The 14304-nt window shown below is 42.7% G+C and overlaps 1 protein-coding gene across 7 annotated transcripts in view; it reads left to right on the top strand.

The window, feature by feature from the left end:
- Positions 1–14304, top strand: part of raf1b (Raf-1 proto-oncogene, serine/threonine kinase b) — an 89238-nt gene that overhangs the window by 43549 nt on the left and 31385 nt on the right. For all 7 annotated transcript variants that reach the window (XM_080182128.1, XM_080182121.1, XM_080182135.1 and 4 more), the window contains 3 exons: positions 3146–3173; positions 4516–4643; positions 7126–7243. In XM_080182128.1, the coding sequence (XP_080038254.1) occupies positions 3146–3173; positions 4516–4643; positions 7126–7243 (274 nt within the window). The remainder of the gene's footprint in view (positions 1–3145; positions 3174–4515; positions 4644–7125; positions 7244–14304) is intronic.

Raw genomic sequence — 14304 nt, 5'->3', positions numbered from 1 at the left:
GACAGATTATTGTCGATCTGGCACAGCGTTTAGATTTGTCACTTGTGGAGTTGTCACAGATCCCGTTTTCAGCGAAGATGGTTAATTAACTGAGTGTTAACCTCAAACCACGCAAACATGTTAATAGTGCAACCATATTGCTATACTTGTCAGGGAGCTCATGAAATGATACCTGTTCCAAAAGTCAGGCTCATACAGCAAAAACATTGAGGAAAGCAAGGAATGTACTGTGGATTGGGACTTCAGTTTCCATCAACAAACGTGGCTCGGTATTACCCCTGAAGACTAAGTTGGCTGAGTCCTGAATGATCGATCAACTAAATTGAGTTTGTGGCAGATGGTGAGACCACCAGCTTAAGTGAAAAACATAATTGATCTCGTCCTTGCCAGTCTACCTGTCACAGATGCATTTGATTTAATTTGTTATTGTCACAAATATTAGTATACAGTGAGAAGTGTTGTTTCTTGTGCACTATACATTCAGAGCATACCGTTCATAGAGAAGGAAATGAGAGACTGTAGAATGTAGTGTTACAGCCATAGCTAGGGTGTAGAGAAAGACCAACTGAATGCAAGTTTGGTCCATTCAAAAGCCTGATGGCAGCAGGGCAGAAGCTGTTCTTGAGTCAGTTGGTGCATGACCTCAGAGTTTTGTATCTTTTTCCCAATGGAGGAAGGTGGAAGAGAGAATGTATGGGATGTGGTGGTGCTTGATTATGCTGGCTGCTTTGCCGAGATAGCGGGAGGTGTAAACAGAATCAATCTATGGGAGACTGGTGTGCATGATGGACTGGGCTTTGTTCACAACCATTTGTAGATCTTTGTGGTCTTGGACAGAGCAGGAGCCATATGAAGCTGAGATACAACCGGAAAGAATGCTTTCTATGGTGCATCTGTGAAAAAAAAATCTGCACTTGACAACACTGGCTGTCAGAATGAACACCACACATTCATTGCAAAGACGAACTTCCTTCTTGCATTGCGGCCATCCCCTCACACATTGAGGCAATCATCCGTTCTGTTGTGTGGCACACCATTGTGTAAATGGGATAGGATTAGAATCAATCCACCAACCCCAAACTAGATATTAAAGAAATATTGTGGCTTATCAATAACAGGGGAGTTTTATTCCACCACAACCTGGTGTTGAGTACAGGAGCAAAGATGTCCTGCTACAATTGTCTACTGCCTTGATGAGACTGCACCTTGGGTACTGTGTACAGTGTTGGTGTCCTCAACTGAATAAGGATGTACTTGCTATAGAGAGGGTGCAACAGACTAATCCCTGGGCTGGCAGCATTGCCTCCTGAGGAGCAATTTAGGAAATTGGGCCTATATTCTCTAGAGTTCTGAGAAATGAGAGGTGATCTCATTGGAAACGACCAAATTCTTACTGGGTGTGACCAGGTAGATATAGATAGGATGTTTCCCCTGGCTGGTGAGTCTTGAACCAGGGGTTATAGTCTCAGAATAAAGGACAGTTCATTTAAGACGGAGATGAGGAGAAATTTCTTCACTCAGAAGAAGTTGAATGTTTGGAATTCTCTACTCCAGAGGACTTTGAACATAAGAACATAAGAACATAAGAAATAGGAGCAGGAGTAGGCCAACTAGCCCTTTGAGCCTGCCCCGCCATTCAGTAAGATCATGGCTGATCTGTCGTGGCTCAGTTCCACATTCCCGCCCTCTCCCCATAACCCTTAGTCCCCTCTCTTATCAAAAACCCATCATCCCGCGTCTTAAAAATATTTAGCGAGGTAGCCTCCACCACATCAACGGGCAGAGAATTCCAGAGATTCACCACCCTTTGAGTGAATAAATTCCTCCTCAACTCCGTTCTAAACCGCCCCCCCTTTATCTTGAGGCTGTGCCCCCTAGTCCTACTATCCTTTCTGAGCAGGAAGAGACTCTCCACCTCTATCCTATCCATCCCATTCATCATCTTATACGTCTCAATGAGATCTCCCCTCATTCTTCTAAACTCTAACGAGTACAAGCCTAATTTATTCAGCCTCTCCTCATAGCTCAACCCCCTCAACTCCGGCATCAGCCTAGTAAACCTCCTCTGCACTCCCTCCAAGGCCAAAATATCCTTGCGTAAGTACGGCGCCCAAAACTGCACACAGTACTCCAGCTGCGGCCTCACCAATGCCCTATACAGCCGCAGCAAGACCTCCCTACTTTTATATTCAATCCCCCTTGCGATGAAGGCCAGCATCCCATTCGCCTTCCTGACCACCTGCTGCACCTGCAAGCTGGGTTTTTGCGACTCATGCACAAGGACCCCGAGGTCCCTCAGCACCGTCGCCTGCTGCAGTTTTTCTCCACAGACTGGATGATTTGGAAGTTCAATCATTGAACATGTTCAAAAAGAAATAGATAAATTTCTGAAAAGTAATGATACCAAGAGATATGGAGAAAATTGTGTAGAGCAGATGATGAGCCATGACTGTTTGAATGGCAGATCAGGCTTGATAGGCCAAATGGATCACTTTTGCTATTGTGTTCCTATGCACACAAGAGTAAGGCAATTACTATCTTCAATAAGAAAGAATCTAGTTGCCTACTGTTGACATTCAATGATGTTACCATGACTGAATCCCTACCATCAACAACTGGAGATACACCATTGACTGGAAACTTAATGGGACCAGTCACATAAATGCTATGGCTACAAGAGCAGTTTTGAGGCTTGGAACTCTGCAGAGAGTAGGTCACCTCTTGACTTTCCAAAGCAGAGCCAACACCTAAAAGGCACAAGTCATGCATGTGGTGGAATACTACCCAATCTACCTTGTTACATGCTTGACTGGCAGCTGAATGACCTTAACAGTTAAGTCACTGTTTGACATGGAGGAGATTTGGTTTGACTGGCCTTGTTTTGAATCTTTGCTGCTGCTTCTTTTTGAATTTCCCCATTTTAAGTTAAAATGTAGATTTACCAATTTAGCTTATTATGTTGCTTCATCCTTCCGATTTTATTCGCTAAGGTTTGAAATAATAATGTCTAATGTCTCTTCATTTGAGTGATGATAGCTACTGGCACCTCATCCATCCCCATGAACTAAATAAATCACATTTCTTTAACTCACCTTGTATTTGTGCTGATGCCAGTCAGAAATAATACATGTATTTACTTTTACAGGATGTAATAAGAAGTCACACTCAAAGAGGTAATTTGATTATTTTATATTCTTCCTGTTAACATCTGGCCTGGGTTTCAGCAAGATGGGGGGGGAGCAAGTAATTTTGTGCCAATATGAAGCAATGATACAGCTTTTACTTCTCCCCATGCTCTTCCAGTGATGATGTACCATGTAGTATACCAGTTGTTGTACAATCATGATGCTTATTGACATGTTAATGGATAGATCATTCCCTTTTATTTGTTCAGTATGTTTTACCTTAACTCAGATTTTATTGTTTGTAACTTTTTTACATTTTGGTGACCTGAGTGTCTGACATGTGTGCACATCCATCTCTGCGCTTGAGTCTCCAAACCAAGCTACTGTGAAATATATTTAGGCAAAGTGTCCAGTTTTCTGTTATTAAGTACGCACCATCTCCCTGCAGTGTTTTAATCAAGTCCAGAGCATTTGGATGCTGGTTGGGAGGATCCTCAAGTTTGCACAGGGATACTCCCTATTTTAGCTGAATCAATTCCAGACAGCCTGCTAGCACAGCACAGTGGTTAGCAGTGCTGCCTCTCAGCGCCAGAGAACCAGGTTCAATTCTCAGCTTGGGTCGCTGTCTGTGTAGAGTCTGCACGTTCTCCCTGTTCTGTGTGGGTTTCCTCTGGGTGCACCGGTTTCCTCCCATGGTCTGAAAGGCATGTTGGTTAGGTGCATTGGCCATGCTAAATTCTCCCTCAGTGTACCCAAACAGATGCCGGAGTGTGGTGACTGGGGGATTTTCATTTCGGTGTCAATGTATGCCTACTTGTGACACTAATAAATAAACTCACAGTTTGTGCTGCCCGATAGTATTAAAATATAGTACAAGGTTATTTGGATCCAAACTAGATGTAGCTCAGTGCCCATCTAAAGGATCCTGCCTTTTGAGATTTCATTTGGGGGCCCGAAAATCTAGTTGCCCTGGACTACTGTGGACATTCCTGATTCGGGTATCATGTTACTAAGTTTGCCACAGATGCCTTTGTTCCAATTTTCAATTGCCAACTTGGAGGCAACTGGACCCCAATGAGACCTTACCAGGCACTCACCTCCCATGAGCGTAGACAGTTTTTGGCTATTGGACAACTGACCAATGTGGGTTTGAGTGCTGACTGTGTGCACACTGACACCTACCATATAAGTTTCAGTTATGATGATTACACCAGATTTTACCATATTTCAAACTTTTAGGAACATCAATTTAAAACAGATTTTCATAGAATCATAGAATCCTACAGTGCAGAAGGAGGCCATTGGGACCATTGAATTTTGTGTGGGTTGAAATTTTTTTTAGTCGAATCCCAGCATTAACAGTAAAGTGTGGCCATGTGCTTTTCTTCAGTTCCTGCATCAGCACTGTCGAATAGCCCACCCAGTTTAAGTCCAACACGTGAATCTAAGCAAAAGTCTCCGGTTCAAGCTCATAAAGATAGGAGACCATCGGCAACATCAGAAGGAATAAAGAAGATTGTAAGTTGAAGTAAACTAATTACAAATGTATTCCGAACCATTCTACTTAAGACTCTGTATTTGGAATGCTTTCACAGTGTAGCATGTTATGTATACATAGGTGAAAATATTTCAATGGGGTGACTATTCACAGGAACAGACGTATCAATAGCTATGATCTTTAAAATGTTAATATTTTAAAAGACCGTTTTCCTGTAAACAACCATAGAACCCAAGAAAAGTTACAGATTTGGTCCATCTTGTCCATGCCAACCTAAGGACATCCAGATTCCCTTTCTAATCCCACCTCCCTGCACCCGGCTCATAACCCTGGACAGCACATAAGGTGCAGATCCAGGTACTTTTTAAAAGAATTTCAGATCTATGCCTCCACCACCAACTCAGACAGTGAATTCCAGATGTCCAGCACCCTTTGCATAAAAAAAAGTTCCTCCTCATGTCCCCCACGCACCTATTGCCACTTATCGTGAATCTCTGTCCTCGATTCTAGAATTCTCCACCAAATTTTATGCTGTTCACTCTTTCTCTTCCCCTCGTAATTTTGTACACCTCAATCAAGTCATCCCTCAGCCTTCTTTGTTTCAAGGAAAATAACCAAAATTTATCCAATGTCTCCTCATAGCTACACTTTTCTAGCCCTGGCAACATTCTTGTAAGCCTCCTCTGCACTCTGTCCAGAGCAATTATGTCCTTCCTGTAATGTGGTGACCGGAATTACATACAATATTCCAGTTATGGCTTCACCAGTATTTTATACAATTTCAACTTTATATCCTTTCCCAATTTATTTTACAACCTAGATTCAAGCTAGTAAGTGAGAAAATGAACATGCTGCAGACAGATCTTTTTCTTGCATTCATAATGGATAAAAAGTCAATCATGTGGATAATATTTCTTGAAGTTTGCCTTATTTGTCTTTAATGACCAGCCTGGGAGGAAGAAAATTTAGAATTTTTGTTTTAAATTGTATTACTGACACTATTTTGGACGAGAAATTGCTTCCCATCTGATTTAAAAACAGTGGGCATTAATTTAACAAAATGGAATTGGAATGTATTGTGACATGTCCTCCTTACCTCCTGTGGAAAGAAGAAGGGAACTGAACGTCAAGGCAAACCTACCTCACCTGATTGGAAATTTGTTTTAATACCTGGGAGATGGACGTTAGACACATTCACTCAAAGGTGCACAGGGAAAAAAAAAATCAGAGGACCTTTGCACTCTTAAACATTCAGCAGCCTTAAAGTGTCATATGCAAAAGCTTGCGAGGACATTTTCTATTTGTTATCACAACCGGTGAGCAGGAACTGCGGTGAATGGGGCAAAAGGGGCTTCAAGGAGATGAGAGATGGGGTAGAATTTTATAGCTTGTCATGGTAGAGGTGGTGCCAAAAAAATGGTGGGGGGGGTGGGGGAAGGTGGTGTCATTCCATCCTGCCACTAGGAGACACCATAAAATTCCACCAATAAAAACTTCTTTAAAAGACCATCGATGATTTGAAGTAATAAACTTGATTTCTTTTCTCCTTTTGTCCTGTTGAATTTTACTTTTCACGCGCTACTCCTGCTGAAGATGCAAGCTGTTCTTAGGGTATGGTTCCACAGTCCTCCCCTCTGAGTAACGTGCAAGCGTTATCAGGGAGCGTGGCCAAGTGGTCATATCATGATGGACATTGCAGTTCTGCCCAGCCCTAAGTCACGCACTCATGTTCAAACTCTGCCCGCGGTAAGTTTTGGGTAGTAACCTGAAGTGAGAATCCTAGCAGGCTTTCCTTTCCCTAACCCAGGAACGCTGAGGCCAATTGTGCTCAACTCGGTTGCACCAGCTGAGGTCACTAACTCAGCAGACTGGATATAGAAGGGGGAGCCCTTGACAAATCTGTTGCCCATCATTTTGCTTTCTGATTAGTGTCTGAACAGCTTGGGAAGAATTAAGCCCTAAATGCATTCGACAGAGTTAGTGAAATAACATTTTTGATAAATTAGTGATTTCAGTCAGGAAGATAGTAGAGGCTTGAATGCTTTGAACATAGAAACTAGAAGCTGGATTGGTCATTCGGCCCTTCATGCCTGCTCCACCATTCATCTTGATCATGGTCGATCATCGTATTCAATATTTTGATACTCCCTTCCTCCCATATCCCTTGATCCCTTGAGCCCCAAGAGCTATGTCTAACTTCGTCTTGAAATCGGACAATGTTTTGGCCTCAACTACATTCTGCGGGTATGAATTCTACACAATCACCCCCTCTGGGTTAAGAAATTTCTCCTCACCTCAGTTCTAAAAGGTTTACCCCTTTTCCTCAAACAATGACCCCTAGTTTTGGTCTCCCTCATCATTCGGAACATTCATTTTGAATCTACCCTGTCTAGCCCCTGTTAGAATTGTATAAGTTTTAATGAGATCCCCCAATATTTTGAAAATGAGGTTGATGTTGTCTGAGGTATTTACATTGTTGTTTTGAACATTACTCTGTTACAGCGTCCACGTGTCCAAAGAGATTCCAGTTACTATTGGGAAATAAAAGGGGAGGAAGTAGTATTATTGAAGCGAATAGGATCTGGATCCTTCGGAACTGTGTTTAAAGGAAAGTGGCATGGTAAGAAGCTGATTGATTTTTTCTATGTCTATCCAGCCATCTAAATAAGTGCTTTTTTTTCTTGAAAATGTCTGCATTTTGGACAGTAGAAAAGCTTGAACTGCTAGGACAGCCCTGCCAAATAAGTAGCATTGGAATTCTGAATTTTTATGTATTAAATTATAATATCCTGGAAGGGAGTCCAGCTAATCAATGACCTTGCTGATAAGATGTCTAGTTGGAAGACCTTTCATGAATAAGCAGAGCTTCTGTAGGTATTTTCTTCCACTGAATTTTATGTGTTGACAAACATGAAGGATGTTCATGTTGGGGAGCGAAACCGTCCCCACCTCAACCATCCACTGGTGGCATGGAGGCACAGTGGTTAGCACTGCTGTCTCAATGCGAAGGACCCGGGTTCGATTCCCAACTTGGGTCACTATCTGTGTGGAGTCTGCACGCTCTCCCCGTGTCTGCATGGGTTTTCTCTGGGTGCTCTGGTTTCCTCCCACAGTCTGAAAGATGTGCTGGTTAGGTGCATTGGCTGTGCTAAATTTTCTCTCAGTGTATCCAAACATCACCAGAATGTGGCGACTCAGGAATTTTTGGAGTAACTTCACTGCAGTGTTAATGTAAAGCTACTTGTTACACTGATAACTAAACTATCATTGTCTGTATCATGCAGTCCCTAGGGTCAACTGGAGCATAGTCAAATGCAAAGCTCCCTCTACTTTACAATCAGGAGCCTCAACCCCAGCCTTGTAAAACACACTCTATTGAAGCAGCGGGACCCTTAACCACATTTTTGTCCATTAACCTACCTGTGGCTTCTCTGAGTAAGATTGCCAATTTAAATTTTAGACCCATTCTCAGCAAGTAGGCATTGCTGGTGAGGCAGGTATTTATCACCCAACTCTGGTCACTCAGGGTGCTAACTCTAGTTATGTTAAGCTGCTATCTCCTCCATCTTCATTCTTTCATCCAAAAATGGAAAGGGAGATGGGGGATTTGGTGATATGATGGTAAAGCCATTTGACTAGTAATCTGAAGGCCAACGCGAATGTTCAGGGGACAGGGGTTCAAGTCCTACCATGATGGCTAATGGAATTTATATTCAGCTGCTAAAATTTGGAATTGAAAAGGGACTTTCCATCGTGGTAACCGTGAAACCATCAATGATTGTTTTAAAAACCCCATCAGACCCATTAAGGTTCCTTAGAGAAATATCTTTTAATTTATGTGATGTGGGCATCACTGGCTAGGTCAGCATTGCCCATTCCCATTTCCCCTTGTATATGTGGTGATAAGTCCACTGCAGAACTACTGCAGTCCGTCTGGTGTAAGTACACACACAGTGTTGTTAGGAAGGAAATTCCAGGACTTTCACTCAGTGACAGTGACAGAACTACAATAGAGTTCCAAGTTAAGATGATATGTGGCTTGGAGGGGAACTTATCCTTTTTTTGTTGTCTTATCCTTGCATTTATAATGGTGGAATCTATTGTATGGTATCCTTTACTTCAATTATGGATAATATGAGTAGAGTCATGACAGGGGAGGTGGGCAGGCAGTTCAGTGTAGAGGTGATAGGTTTGGCCTTGCAAGTCCTCACAGTGGGTGAGGAATATCGCCTTAGAGCTAACAGTTTAACATATTTGTTTTTGTATTTTTGTCATCTTGGGGCCAAAGAATCTCTGGTCTCCTGTAAAGGTGCAGACGGATCATGTATCCTAGGAAAATACTTGTTTGTGTGTCATTGGCACCTGCAGTGTAGCTGGAGTTGGGGGGAGCATTTTTTGGTGCACGCCTAAGTATGGTGTGAGAATCTTTGGTTGTTCAGCCCTTTTTATATCCTATATTCTCCTTGGATATACAAACAATGGTAGTAGCTGCTTTGTAATTCTTGTCAGTAGGTGTTTTGTAATTTTGCTCCTGGAATGTACGGGGAGGACATTATCCTATTGGGAAGAAGAGGATTTTGTCTCCCCCGGGATATCCCATTTGTGGATGTCTAGACAATTCTTCTTCCGGCTTTTAAAGTTTCCCTGGTGAAAAAACTGGACAGAAGTTCTGCTGATGATAGGACCTGAGTTTGGTATAGCTGGAGATGGGGGAAGCTTGCTCTAATGCAATTTCTGACCCATCGACCACTCTTATAATTGTGGTACTATCCCAAGATTCTCTGGGCTGTATAAGCGAGATGTGGGTATGCCGGCGTTGGACTGGCGTAAACACAGTAAAAAGTCTGACAACACCAGGTTTTAGTCCAACCTATTTATTTGATAATATACTCACAAGCTTTCGAGGGACACCCTCTTCGTCAGGTGAATGGAGAGTTCTGGCCTCAGGTGTAATGATATGCTCTGTCTGAGGCCAGAACTCTCCATTCACCTGACGAAGAGGGTGTCCCTCGAAAGCTTGTGAGTATATTATCAAATAAATAGGTTGGACTAAAACCTGGTGTTGTCAGACTTTTTACTCTGTATAAGCGAGGACAGTAACCATTTTGAAAATCTGTCTCTAGATGGTGTGGAGAACATATTAAAAAAGGGAGTAATTTATCCTCACCCAAGATGTCCCCTTTTGTGCACATCTGGATGAGTCCTCTCCCTCTGGTGGGTAAGAACCCTGTTATCTGCAGAGCCTGAGTATGAGAACTACTTGGGCTCCGCAATATCTGAGCCACTCCTGTAAGATTATGTAGCTCTGGTTCCTGTTATCCTGTATGTGAGAATGGGCATTATCATGTCTTGTCAGAGGCCTATGGCCTTATCCTGGTATTTCTCTCTCTCTCTCTTTCTCTCTGAGGTATCCTTTCAATATTTGGATATTGTGGAGTGCTGGTTTCGGCTCCGCTTTGCGATCTGTAACCCTCCAGATACGTTGTATAGCTTTGTCTATATTATCTGGGGTGACACAGTGGGGGAGGTGACATGGTGGTCAATGGTTAGCACTGCTGGGTTCATTTCCCAGCTTGGGTCACTGTCTGTGTGGCATCTGCATGTTCTCCCCGTGTCTGCGTGGGTTTCTTCCAGGGGCTCCAGTTTCCTCTCTCAGTCCAAAGATGTGTGGGTTAGATTGATTGGCTATGCTAAATTGACCCCTAGTGTCAAGGGATTAGCAGGATAAATATGTGAGGTTATGGGAAAAGGGCCTGGATGGAATTGTGGTCGGAGCAGACTCGATGGGCTGAATGGCCTCCTTCTGCACTGTGGGATTCTATGATTATCCTGTAGGTGAGGATGTGCACCATTGTGCCGTGTGCCCATGGCTTTGTTATGATATCACCCCTCTTCGAAATATCCTTTCATTATCCATGCAAAGGGAAGTACCAATTCCAATCAGTAATTTGAACTAATTATATTAATTTTTTAAAAGTCTTTTTCTGTATGTATATGTGAAAGATGATTATTCTGTGTTGTACAGGATTTTGGGAGTTTGTTGCATTATGTTAAAAATAGAAAATTTTCAATAAAAATATATTTAATAAATGATGTAGGTTTCTCCCTCTTATTGGTTCCCTTACCACCTGCTGCAGACATGATCTCACAGTTATATCCATCAGGACTTGGCCAGCTCAGTCCATAGTGGTGATACTGTGCTACTGTTGATGATAGACATTGAAATTTCTCTGATTCAACCATTGACCGGTGTGGAGTGTGGTAGATGGAGATCAACAGGAGTTTTCCTTTCCCATGATTGGCTTCATGTCATGAGATTTTGAGGACTCCCAGATATGATGTTGCCAGTGTCCGGGACATTGGAGGTGGCACAGAGGTTTGCATTGCTGCCTTCTAGCACCAGGGAACCAGGTTCAATTCCTGGCTTGGGTGACTGTCTGGAGTTTGCAAAATCTCCCCATGTCTATGGGGTTTCCTGCAGTGCTCTGTTTTCCTCTCACACATCAAAGATGTGCGGGGGTTAGGTGGATTGGCCATGCTCAGTTGCCCCTTAGTGTCAGGGGGATTAGCTAGGGTAAATGTATGGGGTTATGGGGATAGGGACTGGGTGGGATTGTAGATGGTGCAGACTTGATGGGTCGAATAGCCTCCTTCAGTACTGTAGGATTCTATGATTGTCTGTAAGGTATGATTCCATGAGTGTGACTGTATCAGGCTGTTGCTTGACTAGTTTATGGGACATCTCTCCCAGTTTTGGCGCAAGCCCCCAGATGTTAGTAAGGGAGGACTAAGGCAGGGTCTGAGTTTACTGTTGTCATTTCCAATGCCCAGTTTGAGGCCGGGTGGTTCATCCAGTTTAGTTTCTTTAAGGCTACATAGCAGTTTGATACATCTGAGTGGCTTGCTAAGCCATTCCAGAGGGCAGTTAGGAGTCAACCACTGAAGGATATTAGTGAACCAGATTTTTTTCTTATGACATTGGACTATTGGTTTCAAGGTCACCATCACTTTATACTCCAGATTTATGAATTGAATTTAAAATCCAGCTACCATGGTGGGATTTGAAACTGTGTCCCTAGAATGTTAGTATGAGCCTCTGGATTGCTATTTAGTGACATTAGCATACACCACTACCTCCCTGTAAGGAAAGCTGCCATCCTTTCCTGGTTTGGCCTACATGTGATTCTAGACCCACAGCAATGTGGTTACCCTCTGAAGAGCAGTTAGGGATGGGCATCGAATGTTGGCTTTGCCAGCGACACCCATATCCTATGAAAGGAATGATAAAAGAATTGGAGGGTACACCAGGCCAGGGAACGTATCTGAGGATTACAGCACTCAATTACTGATGGAAGTAGATGAGATCGGGAAGTAATTTGTCTCCAAAACTCTCATTGAAGGGAGATAGAGATGGTGAGAGATGTACTGCGTTTAGGGAGAAAAATGCTGTTTTTATAGAATCCCTACAGTGCAGGTGGAGGTCATTCAGCCTGCACTGACAGCAATCCCACTCAGGCCCTATCCCAGTAACCCCATGTATCTACCCTGCTAATTGCCCTGGCACTAAGGAGCAATTTAGCATGGCCAATCAACCTAACCTGCACACCTTTGGGCTGTGGAAGGAAACCAGAGCACCCAGAGGAAACCCACACAGGCACAGAGAGAATACGCAAACTTCACATGGACAGTTTCCCAAGGCCAGAATTGAACTCGCTTCTCTGGTGTTATGAGGTGGCAGCGCTAACCATTATGCCACTGTGCCACCCCAATGTAGATTGAAGTAACAAATTGCCCAAACTCCAGAGCTGAATCTTAAAATCAAGTTTACAAGAGAATATTACACTGGCTTAATGTATTTTTTTTAGAGAAACCATTAGTCTAAATTGGCTGAGGTTAGTCAGCTCTTGATTCTTAACCTGTATGTGACATGTATGGGTCTTGCGTAAGTTGTTGGGTGAAGAAACCTCAATCAGGGTTACAGTTGCTCATACATGTGCTGTGTGAGATGTTACTCATGTACTTTACATCTCCACTTTGATTTTTAACATTTGCTTCCTAAATGAACTGAAAATCTTTATTAAATCGCCTGTTTGATGTAGGCGTTTATCTAGGTGTTATAAAGCTGGTATTTAGAGTTTGACTCAATTCCCCTCTTTTTTAAAAAAAAGTTTAATAAATAAACACTTCTCCAAACTGACTGTTCATACAGTGGCTTCCTTGTGGTTTAATGGAGAGAATATGATTTGGAATTGCAGCATTGACCACAGTGGGTGGGTGTTGAAGATTTGTGGGCGAACTTGGCCTGTCTCCTCATTGGTTATTTATACCGTTGATAATAATAAATGGTTTGTTTAGTCTGATTAGTTGAGGAAGTTTGCAGAAATGTGGTAATGGAAATGGAGCAAGTTTGGGTTGCACACAGCTTTGCTTCAATGTGAAAATGAAAAAACAGCCCTAAAGTTTGAGCTGGGCACTAAACTGGACTGAAAGCTAACTGGATTGCAACTTGTCAGTTTCATTTTGTGGCTTTGAATTGGAACTGCTTAAAAGCTCCCACAGAGGTTTACACTAAAGGAGATCACTGGCCCATTTTGTTTGCACTGCTTCTTTGCTGAAGAAATCCAAAACTAATTCCAACTCGCTTTCTATCGTTCTTATATTCTCCTTTTCTTGAACTACTGATTCTCTTCAAGATGCACTGGTCTCTGCTTCAGCTATTCCCCGTAACATGGGCAGCATGGTGGCACAGTGGTTAGCACTATGCTTTACAGCGCCAAGGACCCAGGTTTGATTCCCAGCTTGGGTCACTGTCTGTGTGGAGTTTGCACATTCTCCCTGTGTCTGCGTATGTTTCCTCTGGGTGCTGCGGTTTCCTCCCACATTCTGAAAGACATGCTGGTTAGGTCCATTGAACCAAACAGGCGCCTAGGGGAATTTCACAGTAACTTCATTGCAGTGTTAATGTAAGCCTTATTTGTGACTAATAAGTAAACTTTTAACATGATGCAAGAATTTAGTTAAGGAAATTGCTCTATAAGCTTTCCCTTAGTGATTAATTTTAATTCATGATCCCACAAGTGGATTTATTCATTCATTATATCATAATTTTACTTCTTCTCTTGGCGTTCTCATTGTATTGCAAATCATAGAATCCCTATAGCGCAGAAGAAGGCCATTTGGCCCATTATGTCCACACCGACTTTAATCCCACCCAAGCCCTATCCCTGTAACCCCACATATTTACCCTACTGGTTGCTTGATACTAAGTGCCAATTTAGCTTGGTCAATCAACTTAACTTGCACGTCTTTGGACTGTGGGAGGAAACCGGAGCACTTGGGGCATGCAAACATGGGGAGAATGTGCAAACTCTACACAGATGGTGACCCAAGCTGAGAATTGAACTCAGGTTCCTGGCACTGTGAGGCAGTAGTGCTAACCACTGTGCTACCATGCCACCCAAAAAATATTTTTGTCACTCGAATTTCGCATCTCTGGTACCCTTCTGGAATCCATGCTGTACTCTCTATGGTTTCAGTGTATTTTCTTGGAGTGGGGAATCCAAACCGTCACACAGTATCCTGTGGCCTAGCCATTGTCTTGTGTAATCCTACTTTTTAACATCTTTGCTTTTATTTTGTGCCCCTCTGATTCCAAAACCTCACGGCTTTATCTACCTAACT

The sequence above is a fragment of the Carcharhinus amblyrhynchos genome, chromosome 3 (genome assembly GCF_965287045.1).
Source record: "Carcharhinus amblyrhynchos chromosome 3, sCarAmb.v2.hapA, whole genome shotgun sequence".
NCBI classification, from domain to species: Eukaryota; Metazoa; Chordata; class Chondrichthyes; order Carcharhiniformes; family Carcharhinidae; genus Carcharhinus; species Carcharhinus amblyrhynchos.
The sequence above is the reverse complement of the archived record's forward strand: the minus strand, read 5'-3'. Positions and strand labels throughout refer to the sequence as shown.